General features: G+C 43.3%; 1 protein-coding gene across 2 annotated transcripts in view; it reads left to right on the top strand.

Annotated features, from left to right (window-relative positions):
• Positions 1-26,865, top strand: part of LOC146834723 (pancreatic alpha-amylase-like) — a 92,263-nt gene that overhangs the window by 58,384 nt on the left and 7,014 nt on the right. For both annotated transcript variants that reach the window (XM_085602251.1, XM_085602250.1), the window contains exons 3-7: positions 6,752-6,949; positions 7,770-8,000; positions 16,078-16,211; positions 16,291-16,413; positions 16,512-16,611. In XM_085602251.1, coding sequence (XP_085458377.1) covers positions 6,752-6,949; positions 7,770-8,000; positions 16,078-16,211; positions 16,291-16,413; positions 16,512-16,611 — 786 coding nt within the window. The remainder of the gene's footprint in view (positions 1-6,751; positions 6,950-7,769; positions 8,001-16,077; positions 16,212-16,290; positions 16,414-16,511; positions 16,612-26,865) is intronic.

Below are 26,865 nucleotides of genomic sequence, written 5' to 3'. Positions count from 1 at the left end.
GAAGCAGGGAGTTAGTGGGGGGGAGGGCTGAAAGGAGTGTAGGTGTTTGTTGAACCCCAGTTGCCTGAGTCACCTGACTTGGCCCAGCAGCGTGCCTGTGTGTGAGAGGTCCTGTATGAGCAGCAAGTCCATGGCAGGATATTACATCCTTCTTCATTGACACCTGTGATGAGCCTGGTGCATCTTGATCTCTTGGAGACTTATGTTCATGTTCTCCAATCTCTAAGATCCGAGTCTATCTCTACATCAACCTTGGTAGCCCTTCCGGGTGTTCAGCGATGTTGCACATACTAAAAATGAGGGACTATCTGTATTGTCCGCCAATAGCATAAGAAGCAGAGGCCATATCCTGAATAATTGCCCTTGCTTTACCATTGTATTGAGAAAATAGCGCACCAGTGAACCTTCTAGAGTGGAATGGGGTTCACCCACTGTTCACTCTTACTTCGGGCAGATACTAACCCAAATTAAGGTAAAAATTGGTTCATTGGGAATCTCTTGGCTTCCAGTTTGAAAGCAGTCGTTGAAGAGATTCTGCGTACTTCTGGTGGGAGAGCGTTTCATATCCTTGGGGCAGCGCCAGAGAAGGCTCGGAGACAGGTTCTCTTTTTCCTAAGGATGGGTGGTTTCAGGAGGAGAGTGATAGCGCTTCCTGAGGCTCTCCCCCCACAAGATAATTCAAACTTTTGTGCTAAGTACCTGGGAGTTTTGAAATGTAGGGCTTTGTGCATCAGAACGGCAATCTTTAACTGAATTCGAGCTTCATAGGGCAACCATTTAAGAGATTTAAGGATTGGGAATATGTGCTCATTTGGTTTGGTACCTGTGACCGGTCTGGCCACAGCGTTCAGTGATGCCCTTAGTGGAGCCAGAGTGTATTTGGGAAGGCCACAGAGCGTAGCGCTGCCATAGTCTAGCCTCAGCAGGACCAGTGCTTGTACCACCTGCTTGAAGTCCTTTTGTGGAAGGAATGGCTTGATATTTCTAAGTGTCCTCATCAAGTAGTTAGCTCCCTTACACACATTGCTGATATGATTTTTCATATTCAGGTGCTTGTCCAGGGTGATTTCGATAGAGATTTGGCTGAGTCTATGATGAGAGGGGTGCAGTTGAAGGCAGTGAGGTGATTCAGCCAAAGGTCTAGCTTGGGGATGTGGTTCGGGGTAGAGATGAAAAGGAATTCAGTTTTGGAGTTGTTGAGCAGTAGATGGTTCTCCGTTAACCAATTTTGCGTAGCATTTAGGGTAGTATTGAGTGAGATGATGTTGTAAGGGGATGAGATTTTCAAATAAAGTTGTGTGTCTTTCGCATACATATGGAAGAGAATGTTTGTGGAATTTAGAGAGTTTGCTAGTGGTTCCAAGTAAAGATTGAAGAGGATAGGAGATAGGGCGGACCCTTGGGGACACCCATGAGTACTGGAGAGGGCTGGGAGAGGGAGTGGTTTGCCTTTATTCTTTATGATCTGTGGTGAAGGAAGGACGAGAACCATTGTAGCACCCGACCCGATAAAACATTCTGTTCTTCAAAGTGGATAGGAGGTTGTCATGATTAACCGTGTCGAATGCGGATGACAGGTCAAGGAGGATTAGGAGACGGGAATCATTTTGGTCCAGCATTTTTAAAATGTCATCCATAATGAGCGTGAGAGCCGATTCGGTACTGTGCCCCTTCAGAAAACTGGATTGATGCTGGTCTAGGAGTTGGAAATTCTCTACGTGAGCACACAGTTTGGATTGTACACATTTTTCAAGTAGTTTGTTTAGAGTGGGGATGTTGGAGATGGGGCGGAAATTGTTGAGGTCAGTCTTATCTGCGTTAGTTGTTTTTAGTATAGGTGACACCTGAGCTGCTTTTAGGCAGTCTGGGATCGTGCCTTGTGACAGAGAAGCATTTACAATCCTTTTCCAGGTGGGGGTAAGTACATTCTTGATTTCTTTGAAGATGGCCGGTGGCAGCGGGTCACTGAAGTGCTTAGATGGATTGATGTTCTGAAGAATCTTGTTGATGTATTTTTCACTGAATGGGGTAAAGGTGCCCCATGACGCATTGTTCTTAGTGTTCAGGCTGATAGGTTTGCGCTTTTCTTAGAGGTCAAGGGGTGGTGCGGACCCGGGGGAGGGCAGTAGCGCCTTCTTAGAGGCAAGTTTAATGGTGATGAATCTTGATTTCTCGGTGAAGAAAGCAACAAGATCATCACAGGAAGGTGGGCTGCCTCCGGAGTCAGAGTGGTTTGGGCCTACCACTGATTGCTGTTTGACCAACTCGAAAAGTTTCTTGGGGTTGTTTGCAGATTGATCAAGTTGGTGTCTGAAATAGTCTGCCTTAGCGCTCTTGATTTGTTTGCTGTAGAAGCTTCTAACATCTCTAAGGAGTTTTAGTTGTTCCAAGGAGGGTTTGGCTCTTCAGGAACGTCCAGCTGCCCTAAGGTTGTGGCGCTCCGTGTTTAAGTTGTCATTGTAGAATCATCATTTATGGTGCGAGTTGCACACCTTGTTTACGACCAATTTCTCCAATTTTTAAACTTTTACTTTTAACCATTGCGTGCTTTATCAGCGGCGTCGCGCCCAGCCCAAACAGCACGTCCCTGACGAAGGGCCCCTTGAGGCCCTAAATGCATTGGATTTTAATAAACTGCGATGGAAGAATTTGCCTTTGGCGTGTTCTTGAAATGAGGTTCGGATGGCCCGGCAAGAGCATTAGAAATATGGAAAAATGGCCTTTTCTTGCATGAAGATTTAAATTATCCCAAAGAGAATACATGGAGTATTTAAGGAATAAAAGAACGTTTAGTAAACTGGTTAAGAGGAACTTGAGATGAACAATTTTTTGCAAATGCAATTCAGAAAAAAGAAAGCAGTGCCAGCGGCTAGGGACAGAAGGTTGTCCCAATAATGTTGTAAGTTGTCGTTGTACCATGGTTTGGATATTTTTATTGAATAATTTTTTTGTTGGAGCGGTACGATGTCGTCTATGATGTTGGAAATGGTCGACTTGCAGGAGTCAGTGAGTAACTGAACCTCTGTCAAGTCAGCTTGGGAGGAGAGGGCAGATTTACAGTGGGCTGCTAGATCAACTGTATTTATTGATCTGAGGTACCTTTTCCAGATCTTTGATTTCGTTGGTTGAGCCTTACTCAACGAAACCTCCCTGTTAATATAAAAGAGGATGCAGTGGTGGTCCGACCAATCACAAGGGGTAATAGTATCTAATGTGATAGTCTGCCCTTTCGAGATTATGAGGTATAGAGTTTCTCCTTTATTGTGAGTTGGTTGGTGACAGTATTGAATCAGCTCGTGATCATTCAAAAATGCTTTAAGGCAAGTTACCGCGTGGTCATTGTGGGTAGACCAGTGAAGGTTGAAATCACCAAGGAAGATTTGGGACACGGCTGAACGACATTGCCAGAGATGACTTCCTTTAGTTGTTCAATGAAGGGGAGTTTGTCTCCCGGGGGATGATAAAAAGTGTGAAGTTTGCAGACCGGTAGGTTATTACTTGAGATGCTGAGGCAAAGGTATTCACAGGAGGAGGGCGAAGAGGACTCCAAGTGAGAAATCGAGAGTGTGTTAATATGAATACACGCTAGGCCACCCCCCAGCTTCCGAGCTCTGTCTAGCCTAATTATGTTGTGAGTAGGAGGTACTAGTAGGTCTAGGATAGGAGTGGCGGTGGGATTTAGCCAGGTTTCAGTGAAGATGATAATGTCTATATCATTGTGTTGGATGAGGTCGAAGATGTCGGAGGCATGGTTACTAGCTGACCTACAATTGAGTAGTACACATTTAAGTTGTGGTGGAGTAGTGTGGGAAGGAGACTGGATGACGTTCACTTTCTTGAGGTTGTCTTTATTGATGACTCTAAGATTGTGTGGAGGTTCTCTGTATGGGTTAGCATGGGTGGTTTGTATTTGGCTCGGCGGGATCATGTTGGAATTGGACCTAGTAGAGTAAGAGTTGTGAAGGTCAATGAGATCATTGGGAGCCAGGTAGGTCTCACATCTTCTGGGGCGGGAGGGTGCATTGGCTAAGGGAATGGTTTACGAGACGGTGGGGGCTAAAAACTGCGCGCGGAGAAAGGGGGCCTCAGTGCAAGCCCTTGGGGTCCAAGGTGATGGAGAGTGGTTCCTTGGGAGGGAGTTGATCAATTGGGACTAGTGGAGTTCTTTGACCTTTGGATATCAAGTTTGGAGCATTAGCGCGGGTGATATGACCATTGAGCTGAGGGTCAGATACGGTCCAGACAGGAAAGAGTGGGTTTGACCGATCAAGATCGGTGGAGGGCAATTGCCCATTCCTTGCTATGGCAATAAATGGGGCCACTGACCAATACATAATACACAGGGGACTGTGGTTTGTATCCTAACACAGACTGTCACAAACTCATTATGCATTGCTTGAATTCTTTGAAAAATGAACTTCAGGTTTAAAACATGCAATCCTTTTACTACAAGTGCTGAAACCGCACAACATATAGCAATCAGATCTAATCTTTCCTCCACACTCACCCTGTAGCCTTTAGACACACAGCTACAGAACTAATATACAAGTAGAAGCATGTGGAGGATGACTTTAACATCCTGTAAATTAAGGTGTAAAGTAAACCCAGTTTGAAAGTCTGGGTACTTGAAAAAAAACGTATATGCTGTTGTTGTCAGGTGCATTCCACTACAAAGATAATCCTGGATAAAACTGGTGGATAATTGACTAAACAGCTATTGTTGTACAACTGGGCACACCTTTATTGAAAAATATTGAACATCAAAAGACAGATTCTTAAAAGAGATGTAAATCTGCACTTATACATTTTCTACTGCCCATGGGTTAAGATTTACAATTGTTTTCAAATCATAAAAATTCCCAAGATTTCTCCTGAAAACGTTTTTTACATTTCCAATTACATGAAAGCCAATACAGTTCTGCATCAGTATTTGTGCATAGTGAAAAAGTCAACATTATGCATGCGAAAATTACGTTATATTCGTGTATTGTTTTTTTTTGTGGAGAAAATGTTTTCCCTGGGAGGAAAAATCTTGCCCTGCACCGCTACCCATTTTTTGGATGTTCGCTGCTCATTCCAAGAATAGAAAGGGCTTTATTCCTCCTCTTGATAGAAGTAAATCTTGGACTATTTCCAGAGTGGGAATGATGCATGAAGAAATTTATGTATATCATAAAACGTTAACGTCTTTAGGACTTATGTAACTATGCAGACATCTCTGAAATGAAAGATGGGCACCCTGCTTCTTGCAGAAGATTTACTGAGGTAATACACACATTTGTGAAAACCATTTAAGAGAGAAATCCAATCTTTGTGAATTACAAAAGAAAATTTGAATTTACACAGGAATATAATGTCTTTGAAATTACAATTGGTACCAGCTTTCAGAATGGGGCTCTGCACCTCTGCCCTCATTTGTCAGTCAAGGTCGTACTGGCCTATAGGGCATTAAGGCAGCGCTCAACAGGCGTGTCTGACACATCAGTGTGCGGGCCAGTTTGTATGGTCTGGCTTGAGAGGGGCTTTGGCTTTGCCCACATGTTTGGGGCCAGGACTACATTATTTGATTATACAGAAGATGTGGCCTTCCACAAAAAAAAGTGCTTCCCTGCCACGCAGCTGTGATATTTTTGCTTATTTATTCAGCTGCATGAAGTTGAACGTTTAGGGCATACAAATGACATTGTAGTGCTACTGAAGTGTCTTAGATAACTAGAAAACTTAGTTTGTTTTTCACAGGCAGAGGCACACTTTGGAGGGGGGCGGTCATTAACCTTGAAGGATTTTTAAATCTAGCTTGACAGTGCAGCTGTCACTTGACCTTTTAACCTACACCAATAATATTCTGCGTTCTTTGCACAGATTCATATCCACTCTCATGCTATTTGCTTGTAATGCTCTCATGCGATTTACTTGTAATGCTCCACATTACTATAGAGCATTCCTTCAAAGCCAGACCTATTTGCACTGCCAATGTTTGTCTGGTTGCGGGTGGCCCTGTTGTGGTCTGCTGGGCCAGTTTAACTGTTGATTCCACTGATATTAAAAAAAATAAAAAAATCACATGCAGTAAGCTCACATTCATGCAGACTCCCGTACCTTGAAAAACACTTATAAAGCTTTACAACTTCAAAACTGTCTCCATTTACGAACATTAGTTCTTATTTAGCTATCTAATTCACTAATCAGAACTACTTTTATTTTGCTGCCCAGACCTCTTTTCTGACCCTGTTGCCAGTCTCTCCATAACAACTTACAAGTGTCCTTTGTCATGTTTGTGCGTTTCCTATTGGTCATTATTCCTTTCATGTTCTCACGACATCTGACCTTTAATGATGAGTGCTGTTTTCTTTGACACATTTTGAGCAGTTTAGAAAGTAAAATTTCAAAAGCCATTAAAATAAAATTGGTAGATATGGAAGAACAATAAAATATTCATACGTCTATTTACTATTTATCAAAGACCAGGAAATTCAGTGAAAATATCAACTTAGAAGATTCCTCTTTATATTTTTGCCATTATGTGTAATAGTATATAGCGGATATAAAGAAGTCAGTTCTGCCTCTTGTTTCAATGACACATGTTGTCCCCAACATAGGTGCCTTGCAGCTGGATTCTTCTGCCATTGTTTCTGCAGTGACAAGTTAATAAATACAGATACAAAAACCCAATAAACGGCTCCCAACTAGTCCTGAAACGGTTATTTATTGTGTTTTATTTATGCATTTTAAAATAATGTTGTCTTTACAGGTTCACATCTATGTGGATGCTGTCATTAACCACATGTGTGGTTCAGGCGGTGGCACTGGTACCCACAGTACCTGTGGAAGCTACTTCAATACTGGAAAAAGGGACTTTCCAGCAGTCCCATACTCAGGATGGGATTTTAATGATGGTAAATGTAAAACATCAAATGGAGAAATTCAGAACTATAACGATGCCAACCAGTTAAGTATTTCATGAGAAATGTTTAATTTGAATATGCGTATCGTTGAATTCATTTTAGCTGTTGTGAAATAATGAAACTTTGACATGACACATAGTTATCAATCAAATTAATGAGTTTTTAATCATAACTATATTGTTATCTACCTATTTCATGTGCCAACATATTTATTACACAGCATTAAGCTCGATACACAGTCATTGTGAAGGGCTGACCACAATATCACGTATATTTGTTCTACAATAGAACTTCCTATTTTGCAGAATAATTTCATGTAATAGTTTTCAGCTACTTAGTATGATGCATTAGACATAATTGTTTTCCAATATTACTAAGAAAATCTATTTTATTTATATTTTGTGTAAATAGTTACAATATAAAGAAAAAAGATCGAAATGAGTCACTAAGAAGTGTTGTCAGTAAAATAAGCTAATATAATAGAACAAATCAAAATATATTCTAAAATCGGTAATGAAGACCGGAATAATTGCTTGAAACGGAAATTTGTGGACATATAGGTTTATTATTGTGTGCGCATTTCAATGTTTTTGGGACAGATTTGGAAAATGAATTATAGTAATGTTTACTATCGAAGGTCAAAGGTTTTAGTAGATTACTGAGTTATTCTTTTCTGTAAAGCACAAATAATGTTTACCTGATCAAACATAAATGCATCATTGATAGACTTCTAATCATTCAGTTGTCTCATTGAACAAACGTAAGGAAATGAACGTATGTTAATGAGATGTAACAGTAAGTTGACTACATTTCTCAGCCACTTTTTAGGAATAGATCAGTCACAGAATGTTTGTACTTTTACAGGTTCGAGATTGCCGTCTTGTAAGTCTTCTTGATCTTGCACTTGAGAAAGAGTATGTTCGTGGCAAAATTGCTGATTTCTTGAACCATCTGATCAGTATTGGCGTCGCAGGCTTCAGGCTCGATGCTGCCAAACATATGTGGCCCGGTGATATCAAGGCAATTTTAGACAAGCTCCAGAATCTAAATACTAAATGGTTCCCAAGTGGTACAAAGCCTTTCATCTTCCAAGAGGTAACCTGTTCTATTACATATATTATGTAAACAACATAAATATTGCAACTAGAGGTGAGTATTGATCTAGAGGTGAATATTAATTTATCTGACTGTTTCCATTATATCATGGGAGCATTATACATATAGCCTTATAGCCCATTGCCAAAGGCTATACCAGTTCTTAAAGGCTCCGAACCCGAGTTATAGTTGCAGGCAAGGGTCTTTAATGAGAAAAAGGGCCTTTAACAACCCGTTTAACTCGAGGCAGAAGGGTTATAAGGCTATTAGAACATTCCACCCACTATGGGTAGAATGGTCTAAGGAAGCTTCATAAAATGTGGAATGTTGGAGCAGTAGGCTTATACCAGTCATTAAAAGCCTGGAGCTACTTTATTGTCTTCAATGGTGCGCTCAATATTCCCATGCTCTGATATAGCCTTAGAGCCCGCCGTGGTGGGCTCTACTGGCCATTAAAGGGCTGTTTCAGCATTAAAGGTCCGAGCCGAAGGGGAGCTGGCCTTTTATGGCAGGTAGAGCAGGTATAGCCTGCTACGGAGGGCTCTAAGGCTATAAGAACAGTCCACCCCAAGAGGGCAGAATGTTCTCATTGTAAAACAAAGGCCTCATGCAGCCCAATTTGAATCCCCTCAGGCTCCGGGAGGCCTTTTATTTACAGCAACAGCTGTGACCAAACATTGGACTGTTGGAGCTCCAGGCTTCTACTGGTCCTTAGAAGCTAGGAACACTCCACTTTACATGTCAAAAACGTGAAAGGGATTCTCAGCCATTCTATAAAATGGTAAAATATATTTTTTAATCAAATTGCATACATAGGAAGTTAAAAGGGAGCGTGAGTCACAATGGAAGGATGGCAGTGCAGGTATATGATGTAGGGCCAAAAAGCAGCCAAATATCATATACTGTGAAAACTATATAATTTCATTTGTATAGTGCTTCATACCTTTTTGTATATTGGTTTTATTGATTTTCAAACAATAATGTCATCTATACATTGGATAATAACGAACATGCCCTCTCTGATCCCTACCCCTTCTTGTGATTGGGGACTCTGATGTCTAGTCCACCGTGTATTGGTTATGTACAAGTTATTCATAGTGTTTCTTTCATGCCTGAGTGTAATGTCAGAAGTGTAGCTCACTACACTGTAAAGCCATGCTTAGTTGGAATTATGTATTTGCAATGTGGCTTAGAGGTGTTCTTATCTTGTCTTGGGTTGCGGTGCTTAAAGTGTGGGGACAGGAAAAGAGGAATAGATCATGTGCGATTTACATTAGTTGGCTGCTATGAATAACTTTATGTCCTGTATGATTGTTTTGTGTGACTGCTGGATCATCAAACCTTAGAAGTAGTGCTATGTATAATCTTGTCAGGCACTACAGAGAAAGAAGGGCGAAAGCTACGATGATGGTGTGCATACAGGCCTTTAATGAAGCAAGCTTTTGTTGTGCTAATTAAATTCGAAGTGCTTCACAGTGTCTAATCTAATGACTGTATCAATTTACGATGCTAGACAGTTGTTTTAGAGTTATAATTTCTAATGTTATGAAGCACAATGTACTACTGGTTGTGCAATGGAAACATCATTTCTCTGTATAGTATGTGGATTGTTTAAGAGGGTTGATGCTGCTTGCCTGAAAGTATACGTGCGTCAAATGGCTTTTCTGATTACAGACTGTAGTTATTTTAATGTTTCTGTGTACCTAATCTGCAGTAGATGATATGTTTCAGTTTGCTCTGGCTGCAAGCTACTGGTGCACATGTTCTTATGAGGACAGCCTATGGAAGGATAAGCTTAGCATCATGACTGCATTGATTACTGTTGGCTGTGGGGGTCCACAATTATGCTAGTTTCTGAATGGATTACTGGAACTGGACACATTCTTATGTCTGTCTTGGAGCTTTCCTCAACGGAGTGTTTTGTTATATGTTTTCAAATTTGTGTTTTTTGCTGTGTTTTACTGCTAAATTGTATCCTTGTAAAATGTATCCTTATTTTGTGGAAAGATCCAGGTCTTTACTTCCTTTCTGAACATCAGATGCTCTTGCATCCTTTGTATCTTATCTGACAAGGAGTTCTAGAGTTTTGCAGTCTGCACTGATAGTGCTGCTAATCAAATGTTTTCTTCTTGTAGGGGCGAAAGGTGAAACATGGTGCTAGTCTACAGCAAAGTGTTCTGCTTTGGGCATACTTTTTAGAAAGTAGCACACTGAAGTAGCCAGAGTGGGGCATGTGGTGCCTTACAAATCCCCAGAAAACAATACATAGACAGTTATACAGATTCATAAGCTAAAAATAAACTCCTATCATTTATGAACTTGTGCGCTTGCTTTAAAATATGACATAACATTGCTTGGTGTTTTTTCATGTCTCTCTACAGGCTTCTAAGCCAAATAAAAGACTCCCTTTGGTCTGGTTTGTTAAATTTCAGGCACACTCAACAGTCTTACTCCAATTTCATTCCACACTTCATGTACACCCCCGATAGCATTAAGGTTCAAACACCACACCCGCATGTTTATTTAAAAAAAAAAAAGTTTTCTCTTTGACACTTTATTCATATACAAATTCCCAATTCAAATCTAAAAACAATAATCAAATCACATATCAGGGCCAGATAATATGGTACCAAAACCACAGTAATTTAAAATACATAAAAACATTTAAAAATCTGTCCTTATTTTCCCCTTCATGGCAAAAGAAAGGAAAGAATGTTGAGTGTGTCTGAGACTTAACATACAAGTCTAAACGGAGTCTTTTAGTTGACATAATAGTCTAACATGGTGCGCTGTCCCTTTGGGTAAGTGGGGCCCTTCTTTGCTTTATTTGGATCTCTACAGGCTTCTCCAATGAGTAGCTTGTTAGACACTGTGGCTCTCCACTTACCAGTAAGTAGCTCTCCTGTATGCAGCCCAGTCTTACTAATTATAAGTTGTTGCCTGGTTAAAATAACATATGTATACCAAAATTGTAAAGTGTGTATTTGAGACAAAAATGTGTGTATTTCCAGAACTCATAAGCTGGTTGTAGTGACTTCTGCATCTTTCTTTAATGCAATCTCTCATTCTTTGCTTATTAGAATGTTAACATGGTTGTGATGTAATAGAATGCTGGCTCAGCTGGAGTTTGAGTTGAGACTTGGGGCTGAGCTAAGATGATCCTGCTCCTGGTGAGGCTCAATATCTACCTAACTTCTGTACTATTACTTATACCTGAATGTACCTTGTACCATCTTACTTCTAATAAATTACATCTACAAGCATCTACTGGACCTTCATCATTCAACCTTCACTACACTGGTGTTTGGAGAAAAATGGTTGATTCTCCAAAATGTTTTTAAAGCTGATATTTTAGTGATATATTATGTGGAGACTTATCATTAATAGTGTTACCTTGACATCTGGGGCATTGTAGCTATGATTGTTATGTATTACCCATGTAAAGGTATTCCAAAATGACAAAACCTTTTTTACATTATTGCTGGCAATCTTCCTCAATGACTGAGGTGATCGCTGCTGGTAATCTTGCACAGGGTGGCTATTGCAGTAATCTTTTCTTATGTAGTCACCACTATAACTCTAAAACTACTAACCCAAAAGGAAACGGTTCAATTACTGAACCCTAAGGTTCAGGTCGCACCTCTCCTGGAGAATCTCTCACCTGCCCTCCTAAATTTTGAATGAAAAATAAAAGCTGTTTTGCTAACGTGGTCTGCAACTTTGCTACCCCCACCGTTTCACAGGGGTGATCAACTAGATCCAAAACTTTAGGCCCACTGCAAGTCGCACCACTCTTATAAGTCCAAACAAAGTGTCCATCCAGTGATGTATATATTTTCAAAACTTCCTCTTTATTCTTCTTTACAGGTTCATAGTTCTTAAGCAGCCAACGCATTTCGTTCTTTGAAAAAGAACTTCGTCAGGGCTGTAAAAATATTTAAAATACATATGTAATAAAAAAATAATAAAAATTGTACAACTATCTTAATACATTGCATTATATATAAATCACAATGACCTTTAGACAGAAGTTACAAATAGCACCATACTGGTCACTTAGCATGTCCGATGATTGTACATAACAGCTTCTATAGACATTAAATTAGTAAACAAATTGTATTTCATATCTATATTCTTGATGGGCAAAGTCATGTGGAATACACTATAATATAAGATGTCAACACACCATTGAAAATGCACTCATTACAGGTGCATCCTCCATAGACTGAACATAGCTTCTACTAGATATATTTATCCGATAACGTTTATAGAACATTGGTTTAGGCTAATCAGTAGTTATATTCTATTCAAATAATTTAATTCAAAAAGGTTAAATGCACCTACCAATGTTTTCTTGATTTTTTGAACAGCGTTATTTGTACACTGTACGACGCACATCCATCTGCTTTTTTGAACATTTCATATTGTTGGGTATTAAGATCCTTCAATATTACACTTTTCTAGAATCAGGCGTTATAGATCACGTGTCAAATTCCCATCGATTATTTTGAGGGCTAGTGTGCCTGTAATGCGATAACACCGTATAGATAATACACTGTATTGTGTCGTCCAACATTTTACAAAACTCTAGATGTTACCTTACTGGGCATGTCCAATGAAAAATCCTCAATTTGACAAGCACCCCACACTTTGTAACTAGAACGTACAACGTCCCTACACGAGAAAGACTCTAATGTAAACAATGCATCACCATTTTAAACTGCGTTTGTTAAGCCTCTCTCACCTTCAATGCAATATAAAGAAATTTGCCGATCAGCAGAAAGTTCGACGATAGCTCTAACACGAACGCGCGAACAACTTTCCGTTTTTTTATGTTCGGAAAGCCACGTGAGTCTCATGACCTTACGTTTGTTTGCAGTTTGCTGGGGCCAATATTTAAATGCCAAATATTGAAATATACGCCCCAAAAAACACAAGGCAAAGTAATCTCCATGCTTTATGGCTAGAAAATACAAAGTCCCTACACAGCAAAAGCTCTACTTTAAGCCTATGTCGCTGTTTTAAATTGCGTTTGTCAAACCTTTCTCACCTCCAATGCCATGTACACTGCCGATCGACTAGATGTTGACGTCAGGTCTCCAACAGAAACGCGCGAACATCTTTCCATTTTTTATATTCAAGAGCCACGTAAGTCACATGACCTTACGTGTATTTGCAATTTGCTGGGGGCAATCTCTAAATGCCAGATACTAGAAAAAAGCGTCCAATAGAAGCCATGCCTGAGAAAAATACCGTTGTTTTAACATACGTTATTATGCCACACTCACATCCAAAGTAATGTATTTCACCAATCCTATAGGGTTATTCTGATACCTCCAAAGGCCTCACGGGCGTCTTTTTAGTTTTATATTCATTAAGCAACGTAGGTCACATGCCTTTATGTGTGTTTACAATTTTCACACTTGTCATGTAATTCAACATTAGCATTGTCCATTGCTGGCCCAAATCCATGCCTCCTAATATTTGTGGGATATGCCCAGCCAACAGCTCATTACGTTAGCATGACAACATATGCCACGAAATATTATTTCTTTTTTAAGTCAGGATACATTGTAAGTTCCAAAAGATGGTATACCATACATACAGAATGGTGATCAAGTACTGTTTGGGCCAGCAATGGACAATGCTAATGTTGAATTACATGACAAGTGTGGAAATTTACTTTGCCGCAATTGTAGCATTTACTTTGGGGATTTTGAAATATGGCTTGTGTATAGGACCGCTGGAATTAATTATAAAGAGTTTTTACAATTGTATTGTTTATAAAGATTCGCTATTCAAGATGTGATAGGCGTGTGGATTTCGGCACCTAGCATCTTGAGACTGTCCCTAGTAAATTGTAAACACACATAAAGGCATGTGACCTACGTTGCTTAATGAATATAAAACTAAAAAGACGCCCGTGAGGCCTTTGGAGGTATCAGAATAACCCTATAGGATTGGTGAAATACATTACTTTGGATGTGAGTGTGGCATAATAACGTATGTTAAAACAGCGGTATTTTTCTCAGGCATGGCTTTTATTGGACGCTTTTTTCTAGTTTCTGGCGTTTAGAGATTGCCCCCAGCAAATTGCAAATACACGTAAGGTCATGTGACTTACGTGGCTCTTGAATATAAAAAACGGAAAGATGTTCGCGCGTTTCTGTTGGAGACCTGACGTGGATATCTAGTCGATCGGCAGCGTACATGGCATTGGAGGTGAGAGAGGTTTGACAAACGCAATTTAAAACAGCGACATAGGCTTAAAGTAGAGCTTTTGCTGTGTAGGGACTTTGTATTTTCTAGCCATAAAGCATGGAGATTTCTTTGCCTTGTGTTTTTTGGGGCGTATATTTCAATATTTGGCATTTAGATATTGGCCCCAGCAAACTGCAAACAAACGTAAGGTCATGAGACTCACGTGGCTTTCCGAACATAAAAAAACGGAAAGTTGTTCGAGCGTTCGTGTTAGAGCTATCGTCGAACTTTCTGCTGATCGGCAAATTTCTTTATATTGCATTGAAGGTGAGAGAGGCTTAACAAACGCAGTTTAAAATGGTGATGCCTTGTGTTTTTTGGGGCGTATATTTCAATATTTGGCATTTAGATATTGGCCCCAGCAAACTGCAAACAAACGTAAGGTCATGAGACTCACGTGGCTTTCCGAACATAAAAAAACGGAAAGTTGTTCGCGCGTTCGTGTTAGAGCTATCGTCGAACTTTCTGCTGATCGGCAAATTTCTATATATTGCATTGAAGGTGAGAGCGGCTTAACAAACGCAGTTTAAAATGGTGATGCATTGTTTACATTAGAGTCTTTCTCGTGTAGGGACGTTGTACGTTCTAGTTACAAAGTGTGGGGTGCTTGTCAAATTGAGGATTTTTCATTGGACATGCCCAGTAAGGTAACATCTAGAGTTTTGTAAAATATTGGACGACACAATACAGTGTATTATCTATACGGTGTTATTGCATTACAGGCACACTAGCCCTTAAAATAATCGATGGGAATTTGACACGTGATCTATAACGCCTGATTCTAGAAAAGTGTAATATTGAAGGATCTTAATACCCAACAATATGGAATGTTCAAAAAAGCAGATGGATGTGCGTCGTACAGTGTACAAATAACGCTGTACAAAAATCAAGAAAACATTGGTAGGTGCATTTAACCTTTTTGAATTAAATTATTTGAATAGAATATAACTACTGATTAGGCTAAACCAATGTTCTATAAACGTTATCGGATAAATATATCTAGTAGAAGCTATGTTGAGTCTATGGAGGATGCACCTGTAATGAGTGCATTTTCAATGGTGTGTTGACATCTTATATTATAGTGTATTCCACATGACTTGCCCCATCAAGAATATAGATATGAAATACAATTTGTTTACTAATTTAATGTCTATAGAAGCTGTTATGTACAATCATCGGACATGCTAAGTGACCAGTATGGTGCTATTCGTAACTTCTGTCTAAAGGTCATTGTGATTTATGTATAATGCAATGTATTAAGATAGTTGTACAATTTGTATTATTTTTGTATTACATATGTATTTTAAATATTTTTACAGCCCTGACGAAGTTCTTTTTCAAAGAACGAAATGCGTTGGCTGCTTAAGAACTATGAACCTGTAAAGAAGAATAAAGAGGAATATACATCACTGGATGGACACTTTGTTTGGACTTATAAGAGTGGTGCGACTTGCAGTGGGCCTAAAATAACACTAAAACTAGTAGCTCTGAAATATTTTTATTGAGCAAGAGCAGCTCAAATTACAGAAAAGGTTGGAGACCCCTGCTCTACACATTACACAACGATTTTAGATATCAGAGAATTGGCAAAACATTTCATCAGAATGAACCTTCAGTTTAAGACATCATTTCTAAAAAGCGCACTTGTAGAACCGCCTTTAGGAGGCTTGGCATGTGCTTTCTATAACCTTTAAACATATGGTATTGAACAAAATCATGTGATTCGCTCCGAAAAATGCCTTGGAAAATTAAGCAAACCCTATATACATACACGTCCTTAAAGGAATATTTGACTTTTCATGTGGTTTTCTTCAAGGTAATTGATCTTGGAGGAGAGGCAATTTCTGTGAATGAATACTATGGAAATGGCAGAGTGACTGAGTTTAAGTATGGAGCCAAACTGGGAAATGTAATTCGTAAATGGAATGGAGAAAAAATGAGCTATTTGAGGTAAGGATGAGATTGGCCGAAACAATTTGTTGATACATTAATTTATTTCAGTATATAACAGTCATATTCTGTTTGGTAGGAACTGGGGTGAAGGATGGGGTTTCATGCCATCAGACAGAGCCCTGGTTTTTGTAGACAATCATGACAACCAGAGAGGGCATGGTGCTGGTGGAGCAGCAATTCTCACCTTCTTTGATTCTCGGTAAGAGCTGTAGTTTTCTTTGAAACATACATTCACATTATTTTTTTGGTTCAATCTTAAATTGCATTTTTGTTTTCTCTCTACTTTTCATTCCTCAGAATATACAAAATGGGAGTTGGCTTCATGCTTGCTCATCCCTATGGGTTTACTCGTGTGATGTCAAGTTTTCGTTGGCCAAGAAACTTTGTAAACGGGAAGGTATGTTAGTGAAAATATTTTGTCCATAAATTTGATCTGAAGAAATATGGTTCCCGAAAGGTTATCCTTTCACACATAATTTGTGGTTGTGTACAAAAGTATTTGTGAAGCTTTCCAAATTCATAGAAGACAAGAAATAGATAGATGTCCTGCAACTCTTGCTTCGAATCACAAGGGCTAGTGTTCAGTGGATTTCCGGCTTCTCCAGATAAAAAGTGGAATCCGGGGTTTTGGTCACCTTCTCAAACATACCCAATCGTTTGCCAATTTGAAATCAAGTAAATCCACCCATGCTTTCAAATGACAATGCACCTTCCTGAATGAACATGTTGAGTTATTATCCTCACCGCTAATAATTTGTTTGAAACACACATGAAAGGTATGCCGAGTTGCTAAATTCCCCTTTTCTAACATAAAAAATTGTAATAAATCTACAACGTGGACTGTAAGAAAATCATGGCATGGTTAAAGGGGGAGATGACCACCTCAAACAATTATCACAAAACTTTTTAGGGTGAATCACTAAAGTCACTAAATTTACCTAAACTCAAACACCTGGATGCTATGGCACAGAGCAGACAGGCTTAGCATAAAGGCAATGTATAAAGTGTTTATGATGTACAGAAACAGTAATAAAGTCAAAACACATAAAAAGAAAAATCCCAAACCAGTTTAGAAAAATAGAGTAAATTTTAATAGATAAAATGACACCAAAACATCAAAATTCCAACAAGGGGTACCAGGTATATGATTTTTAAATATTTACGGTTGCAAATAGCGCTAAAAGTGCTAAACATCACCCACACAGTATGGCCTGGCCTTAGGTGTAATTTGAGGCCGACTTTGATGGAGCATGGGTGATTTATACAAACGAGGTTCGACCTGGTTGAAAGTTTTACTTTTGGACTAAGGGCCAGATGTATAAAGTGTTTTTGTGATTACATAAGATTAGATATGTAAGAAAAAAACACCAGTTTGCTAGCTTTATTCAACAAACAGCTTATCCTCCTTATACCTAGCCTTTGTAGTGCTGGCTAATAACATGTGACTCCTCACTATGTTCACACATTGGACCATCAACCATCAAGGGTCCTCTTATCTGGTGGTCAATTTTAGGCATCACTCACACATCCTCAGTACTTTGTGTGATTGCCTCTTTCATGTTCTTTTCCACCTCAAATCATCTGCTATTTTTTTTGCTAACAGTGGTTCCGTTTTGAAACACTGTGTAAAAGGGCATCCATGCCGTAATACAGCCATTTTGTTTTAAACTGTGTTCCTCTTATGCCAGGTAGGCAAAAGTGCTGAGGCCAGCAAGCAAGGGCGTAGCTTAGTCAATGAGATTCTGGGGCGTGAGTCTCACATTTCCCAACAGAAAAAGCAGTGTGCCGTAGGGTGAATGTATGAGGTGACTAAGATTTGGGATTGATGGTTCCCATGAGAAGGGTCAGTAGTGATCTGTATTGGGCCTCTGGGGCTGGTTTTAGGTTTGGGGGACAGGTACTCCACTGCAGTGGTGATTTTTTTTTACTGTCCACCACCGCCAGGGATATTCTGGCAGTGAGGGGCAGTAAAAAGAAGAACAAGCATTGGCATAGCCAATAGGTCTCGCCTTTGGAACTTTATAAGTATTTAGTTATGCAGTACAATATCCTTGGTGCAACCACATCAACTGTTGCATGGCTAAACACTAATAAAGTCCTAAAGGCGAGACCTATTGGCTATGCCAATGCTTGTTTTTTTAGACATGTGGTTGAGGATAACGTTAGATGTGGTTTATATTGAGGTGGTCTATTGGAGGGATCACTGATGAAAGTCAGGCCCGTATGGGCCACTCACTTCACACTTAAGCTTCCTTCATCTGCCCTCCGGTAGGTTATTCATGGACAACGCCCGCCTAGCTCTGCAGTCTGGGTTACACTCAGAGTATGAAATTATGTTCACCAGGACTCTTACCAAGGCATCTCTTGTATAGACACAAGAAGATGCACCTCATGGGTTACACCATTGCTGCTGTGAGGGATCTGCAGCTGGGGGCATCAAGGCCAGTGAAAAGATGGTGAAACCGGGGACTTTACACCATTGTTGCTGTGAGAGACCTGCAGCTGGTGGGTGGGTGGGGGGAGAGGAACGCCAGAGGTAGAAAGACACAACCAGTGAATTTACACCATTACTGCTGTGAGGGATCTGCAGCTGGGGCATCAAGGTCAGTGATAAGATGGTGAAACCGGGGACTTTACACCATTGTTGCTGTAAGAGATTTGCAGCTGGGGGAGGAACGCCAGAGATAAGACACAACCGGTGAGTTTACACAATTACTGCTGTGAGGGATCTGCAGATGGGGGCACCAAAGCCAGTGATAAGATCGTGAAACTCGTGAGTTTGCACCATTATTGCTGTAAGGGATCTGAAACCTGCACTTACATTCATCCTTCGAAGTTTTAAAAGTTAATGGCAATTCACAGAAATTAGGTAAAAAAAGCAAAATACGGACTGAAATAGTAATAAAATAGACGTCAAGAAGATATTTGGCCGACGGCAGCACGTTTTCAGTTCTCATTAGCTCCTGGTGGCGCGCACACACCCGTTGGCACAAGCCTGTAGCACTGTAATACAGAGTCAATGCAGGGAGGAAATTCGCGCACAGCCTCAAACAATGCGTCCAAAACTGTATGACTAAGAGAGGCTTGACCTGGGTCACATCAGAAAAGATTTGTAATGGTTTCTGGACAAGCCTGTTTATTTTGATTTTTTTTACGTTCCCCACAGGCTGCTTAACAATGGACTGGATAAATGGGAGTGGTTTGTGTGCACTTCAAAGAACGTAGAGAGTCACTCCCTCCGACGTTGCTGTGTGCATTTATTTATCAGTTGCACGGAGTGGCACCGAAACGGGCCTTAGCACACACAAAGCATGAAACCCAGCCTTTTAGGGTTGGAAAGGAGCACATCACCATATCAGGAAGGCACACAATACAGCTAGAGGAAAAGCGCTCTAGTCTAATCCTTGACAAATAAACTCAGGCCAGCCCTGCTGTACCTCCTGAAACACTGCATTCGAGCCCCTTGGAGTGCACAAAATTTAAGTACTCCCAGAAACAGATCCTTCTCCGCCTTCCTTGCACCGGGGAATGCCGCTGACCGCGGCCCCCGCAGGGGGCCACTCGGCGGTCGGCGCCTTAGTGGCCCCGGGGCCCCGGTCACCCCTCCCCACTCCCTCCTTCGGGGGGGCGGGGGCAGGGATCCTGACTGTGGCCCCCCTCCGTGTCAGGGGCCGGAAGTGACGCGCAATGCGCGTCACTTCCGGGCCCGGGTGTGAGGGGGAGGCTATTTAGCCTTCCCCCACCCTCACTGGCGACCTCTTTGTCGCCCACCTCGCCTTACCTCGCACATCGGTCTGTCGTCTGCGCCTTCCTCGCTGCGGTTCCGGCCCCCACGACGTTTGTTGTCTTCGCACTGCGCTACTAGATTACGGTGAGTCTTGCAGCACCCACTCCGCCCCGGCCCTGTCCCTGGGCAGTACCAGGTCGACGGGGCCCTGTGGCGAGGATGGCCACGGGCGGAGGGGGCGCAAGACAGGGGCATGGGTAGTTTAATAGTCGGGCATGGGCAGAAGAGCATTCGCGGGTTTTAATTATACATCTTTTCCGTGGCATGCCCGGAAGGGACCTTCATTTTCGCCTCGGAAATAATTCGCGGTCTACACCAGCCCCGGTCTGCCCAAACCGCACAATCAGAGCATGCCGCATTCCAGATGCTTATGTGTTCGAGACAGCCCTCGGCACCCAGACCCGATCGGACCGGTCAGATTGTTGGAAATGTTTGTTTTACCGTGTATTTCTCACATAAATGATTTGCAGTCTATTAAAATGTCTAAACCTTTCATTAGTAGAGCGTTTTTTAGTTACCTGATTTAACGTTCCCGTCGTGTACCTAAAAGCCCGCCGCCATTTCTGTTTAGAGTTTCACACTGTAAATTGCCAATTTAACTGCAGTCCTCAAACTTCTGTCAGAAAATATTGGATGGATCGTATTTCTGTTATTTGAGACTCTTTTGGGAAATCCCACATAGTCGCTAAACATTCTTATATTTACTTCAGAACAGAGTGCGATCACGTGATCCATTGAAAATATGGTGGCATTGAATGTTTATTATGTCTGTAGCATTGATCAATGACACTGTGAATGTACTCCGGTTTCAGCTTAAGTAGACTGCGATGAGTGCGTTCCAGGAGGGGCCATTGTCGGTTTTAATCAGCCTCCTCCTATTTGTTCGCATATGGGGTGCTGTGGTCCTATTTGTCCCCATGTGGGGTGCTGTGGTCCCACCTCCTGATGTTGCGGCACCCAGGGTGGGAGCGCAATGGCACGGGAAGCTTTCCATGGCTAGCATGTTGGCTCAGTTTGGTGTGTTGGGCTTAGGGGGCGGTGTGATTGCAGTGCGTTCGTGCTGCCTTCCGCCCGTCGATCCGCTTTTGATTCCTCGGACTTCTGCCGAGTTACGCGGCTTTAGGCCACCACCGGGTTGTGAGTGAGGTGCGGGGGGCGTTACGTTCCATCGTCACGGAAGACACATAGGATGCATTGCCAGGGGCCGCGCTAACCATGGGGGATGGCTGTTGTTGGCCATATTTGCTTTGCAGAGGCCTCCGTGTCCGCGCGTGGCATCTGAGCAGCTCTCAGACTTGCTACCCAGTAAGCCACATTGTTTGAAAATTGTGGCGGCAGAGCTTTTAAGCCTCCAAACGAATTTTGAACTTAATGGTACTTCTGCTCGCTAAGTATTTTCCTGTGTGTTCAATTTCTTGGCTGCTCTCAGAAAAGTGGACAAGCTGCAGAAAATGAAAAACGTTTGCCGCGTGCCTCTAGGTAGCGCTACCCATGTTGACTTGAAGCACACTTCACGCGCACTAGCTGACTTATTAACGAAACTGGAAAGCTAGGTCTTGCTTTACAGACTTCAAACTCTTTCTAAAAATTAGCTTCGTTCGGTTGCGCGATATAGTATCCTGGGCAAACCAATTAATCTTTCCTTGCCCTGAAAGGTAATTTAAATATGTACTCAGGCTCAGCGCTCCGAGGACCTTTGGGTCTAGCCCGCGCAGTGACTGGGTGATTCATGTAGCGAGAGGGTTGGCATAAGGGCTCGGGCGGTCATCATTGAATGTGGGGACCTGGTTTCAAGTCTCGGCAATAACGCTGTACAACCCAGTGATCCTGGGCAAATCACTTAATCTCCCTGTGCCGGATATAAAAGGAATGGTGTCCGCAACTGTGCTCCGCCTCGCTATGATACCCGATGTTCCTCCAAGCGCCTGAGCCCACCCCCACTCACTGCCTTATAAGATCTCATGTCAGGAGCCCGAAGAAATGTTTAAGCTTTCCCATCAATCGGATCAACTCTTTCATCCCATTTGCTAGACAACCCCGAATTAAAAATCGACGCCCGCCTTCCTGCTATCCCGGTAGCCGCCTCATTAGCGGTAAGGCTTGGGAGCATATGTGCAAGCAGGGCTTGATCCCACATAACGAGATGAACGCGTCTCAGCATCGCCGGCACTGTTGTCTGCTCTCCAACAGAAAGAGACAGATTACCGGCGTCGGTAACAGATGGCGCACAGAACGGCACACTGTGGGATATCAAGAAGAGCATTAGATCTTGTTATATTCAGTGAAGTAGTATTTACCGCCACTGCTATCCACCTGTCTGATACTTTTTCCCCGCAATGAAATGCACTCAATGGATTGTCAGGAAATGACGTCAGGCCAGAATATTCACGCATTTGGAGATAGTGCTTATCCATGTGTCCTCGCATGGGTTTTACTGGCTAGGGTTATAGAGCTGGGTATGTAGCTTCTTCAAGGGTGCCCCGTGGAGAGGAGTTCAGCTTTACCGAAGTTACGAATCGATAAAGATGTAGTTAATAAATAGTGATTATTTGGCATATATCCTTTGTAAAGACCTAACTAAAACGTCAAAATGCAAACCTGGTAGCTAGAGGGCGTAGTGTTCAAACACTAGTACCATCAAACATATAAGGCGCTGAAAGGGCTGTGCAAAGGGGGTGACCAAGGATTGCCTGCATAGAAGGTGACATCGCTGTAATCTTTCTTGTCAACTCGGAACCCAATACACTTTAAATCTGCATCTGCACATGCATAATATTTAACTTTTATGATGCGATGGTTGGACGCTAAGATGTACATTTTTGGGTCGTGGGTGAAATCAACAGTCTCTACTTTGTGATTTAATGCAGACTGTTGACGAGTCAGCCTGCAAAGGGACTAGTAGAAGTAGCACTCGATCACGTAATATTGTATTTTGAATTAAGCGCCCAGTGCCTGGATGTGTAACGTAAATAGGGCACTCATGTAAAGCGCTCCAATACATTCAGGTCGATCTCGCGCTATATAAATATGCAACATGTAATTGCGGGCTGCCTATATAGGCAGATCCATGATACCAGTGCATGCATTGCTCGCAAGATTTTGCTCCATATACTTGAGACTAGCGGGGTTCACGGCCCCAAAACACCAGCACTGCACGGCTGGGAGCTGCCTGGGTCCCCGCTGATCGCGGGAGGTGCAACACATGTGGCGCTCCCTGGTTAAGGTTATCGCCCCCCCTCCCGTCGGCTACGCTGCCGTTGAGGGTGGGGGGCATGCAGTGGGCTGCGTGCGGCAGGCACAATGGACCTGGCACGGGGATTGTTTAGTATGATACGAATCTTGTAAGCTCCCCGTGCTTGAATGTGTAATGTAAATAGGGTGCTCAGGTAAGGCGCTCCAACACCTTCAGCTTGCGCTATATAATTATGCAACATGTATTGCTGGCTTCCTATAAGGCAGATAAATAATACAAGTGCATGCAATTTTCACATACGCGATTACTGGCATTAATAAACCCCCCGCACCTCAATGGAGAATCTGGTGCCGGACTCGCGCGGTTCGGTCGGGGAGCGGGTAATATGGTATGAATGTCGTAAACACCCCCTGCCTGAAGAGGTAATATAAATACGGTGCTCATGTTAAAGTGCTCCAATGCCTTCCGGTCAAGTTCGCGCGATATAACTATTCATCATGTAATTGCAGGCTTCCTATAAGGCGGACACATGATACCAAGACATGCACTGTCCACATCACGCGATTACGGGTATTACTAATCCCCCCCGCCCCGCAAGGGTTAATCTGGTGCGGTGCTCGTGTGGCCGGGCACGGCGATCGTGTTATATGGTACGAATCCCCTATTCTCCCCGTGCCGGCTTGTGTAAGTACGGTGCTCATATACAGCGCTTCAATACCTTTGGCGTCGAGTTTGCGCGACACAAATATGCAACGTGTATGTGCTGGCTTCCTATAAGGCAGATACTTGATACAAGTGCAGGCATTGTTCACAAAATTTGCACCAATACCTTCCGGTCGAGCGCGCGCTAGATAAATAGGCAACATGTGGTGGCTGGCTTCCTATGATGCAGACACATGATACAGGTACATGTATTACTCACAAGAAGTTGCTCGTGCCCACATTCGCGCGCATTAGGCGATCCCGGGCATTACGACTCCTCCTGCACCTGAACGGGTTATTTGGTCGGTGCTTGTGTCCGGCGCTCTAATTATTTGGTGCGCAGTACGGTTTGAGCTAATCACTGATCGACCGTGCCCGAATAAGGTATGTAAATACGGGGCTCATGTTCTGCACTCCCAACACCTTCGGGCGGGTCACGCGGTGACTCTGGCCAGATAATTATTATCCACGTGCCTCATGATGTATGTATATACGGTGCTCATGACCGGCGCACCATTACCTTCGGGTCGAGTTCGCGCGACATATAAGGGCTAATTACAGTAAGGGTCGCGCAGTCCGATCGTGACCACGTGTCGCTCGTCTCCAACCTTTTGCTGAAAGGGGGCTTGGGTCGCTTGTCATTGTTGTCTCGTTACCCACCCCCATTGCTTACGGCCTCGCCCTCCCAGGTGCATCAGTCCTTGGGCAGGGCGGACCAGTGTGGGGATAGTCCTAACGTAGAACTGTCATTGCCATGTTAGTAACAGTTAAACACGGGTCGCTGCCGACAGTCTAAAAGAGGTATGCTTAAGCCCGCAACTTGGCCCCGCCAACATGCTTATGTGGGCCGCCTTCAACGGTCACTGACATGGGGAACTCACACATATCTAACTGTAACCTAGACACCCGGGTGGGTGCCTAGTCGGGCAGGGCAACGCAACCGAGATAGAATGGTAGTTATTATCTAATGCTAAAGGAAGTCTGGATTGAGCCACTAGATGGGTTAGATATGGGTGCAGCTCAGCGCCCCAATCGCATTGAATTCGGGGACGCACTGACATAGCGGCAAAAGAATAAGTGGTCACCACATAGCGCATCACTAGGGCCTAAATCACGGCACAAGGTTACCGGCGTGATTGTCCAAGTGGTGGCGGGTGCGCCGCTCGCGAGCGGATTGCAACCCGTGGTTTACCTCTGAGCCGATTGGCCTGCAGAACACTGAGCTGGGCACCATAACCAAGAGTTAGGCCTGCAGGAGGAGTAGCTAAAGGAACCATATAGGAATAGGTCCAGATGTACTTTGGGGGGCATTCCCCTGCAACCAAAGACAGATTTCGGGTTGCTTCAATGAAGACCTTCCACCCGGCTGGTGGGTGGTATGGTTGTTATATAGCAAGTGTGCGGTCGTTCAAAGTTTGGTAAAGACCACGTAGAGCCCCAGGGCATCAGGGCATTATTGACCGCGCAGCACTCGCTACGTTCAGAATAGGGCCGGTATTTGCACCAAAGTTTCCGGTTGGTTCCCACAGACTTGTCTGCTCCCAAGGTTATCCTCTAGGGGTAGAACTTGAGACTAAAGGGGGCATTGCCTGCTTCGGCGGCACAAATAAGCGATAGCTACGCTGGGATGGAGTTACCATGCAGGTCCTGCCACCACTGGGTTCCCCCCAGGTGATGGGATCAAGTTAGGTGGGACCGCGAAGTCTACGGTTCTTGGGAAACTTCCTGCAGTAGGGCATTTAGCAACAGATAAGGTACCAGCGTGTGAGTATCAGATATCTGCTTTCCAGCAGCACCGTGCCCTGGGAGCACACGCGTTGCCCTAACTCTGTGGCCCTCCCACAAGGGAGCCGGGTAGCAAAACAAGTGAATAGGCTCCTTAGGCGGGCCTCTGGCCTTCAGCTGGGTGTAATCACCATCAATTGGAGAGAGGCCCAGGTAAAAATGGGCTTTCCGTAATGCTTGGAGGACCATTGCGGTTGGTGGCACTCCCCACCGGAATCACTGGTCGCGTACGGCAGCTGCAGGAGACTGGTGCTGCTGTCCCAATATCTGGGGTGTCAGCGGGGCAAACACAAGGGGACATTATGACAGCGCGCAACGCTTAAGCCAAACAGATTCCCGAAGCTGGTATGCCTAAGGGATCATCACTGAGGGATCCGTAGGGGCATAATTCCTATAAGGTATAAGGGTTGGTGGGCAGGGGCAAGAGTCGCCCCTTGCCCATGGTCACGCGCTGGCAGTGAGGTGCACTCCCGTGCCCCAGGTTAACTATCTGAGGGGACTGTACAAATGTTAAGTAACCCTTCTCGTCATAATAGTCAAAGCGGGCAGGCCCAGGATTGTGAATCGGTGTAACCTTCCCGCTGGGGGGCGAATAGTTATCGCACATCTTCACAGGCCCCTCTATTTCAACAGACCCTATCCGATTGGGATAGCGTCTAGGGATTGGGGACATAGATGGGGCCATCTACAATCCAGGAGCTATAGCTCACTGGTATGTCTTGGGCCTGTGGTTATAAGGGATCTCACAGGGTTTGAGTCCCGCGAGCACTGTCAAACTGTCATGAGGTGGCAGAATGTCAAACCCTCCTGTCTGCAGGGATGGTTCCCTTCCAGCTAGCTGCAGGAAGCCCTAGATAGGAGAGGTGCAGGTAAGACTATAGCGGGTTGGTGGGGGGCCCTGGCTGCGACGGTTAGCCGCCTCCAGGGCTGTGGCGGAGTTACAGGGCGATCTGGAAGCAGGCCGGTACAAAGGGTACCTCTGCGCGGCACCACGTGGTGCCTGAGCCAAAACGAGGAGCCTCCAGAGAGGTCCCGGAAGCCGGTCGGCGCCCCGCTAGGCCTGCGGGCGGTTGTGGGCCTGAACAACCGGGGGCTTGCTATGCGACGCTCCGCCCCGAGAGGGGGGGTGTGAGTAGAATCTCAACGGCACGTGATCGAAAAAAGAATCACTTGGGGGGCAGCAC

Source organism: Triturus cristatus, chromosome 4_2, assembly GCF_964204655.1.
Source record: "Triturus cristatus chromosome 4_2, aTriCri1.1, whole genome shotgun sequence".
NCBI classification, from domain to species: domain Eukaryota; kingdom Metazoa; phylum Chordata; class Amphibia; order Caudata; family Salamandridae; genus Triturus; species Triturus cristatus.
This window is presented reverse-complemented; position numbering and strand designations above follow the sequence as displayed.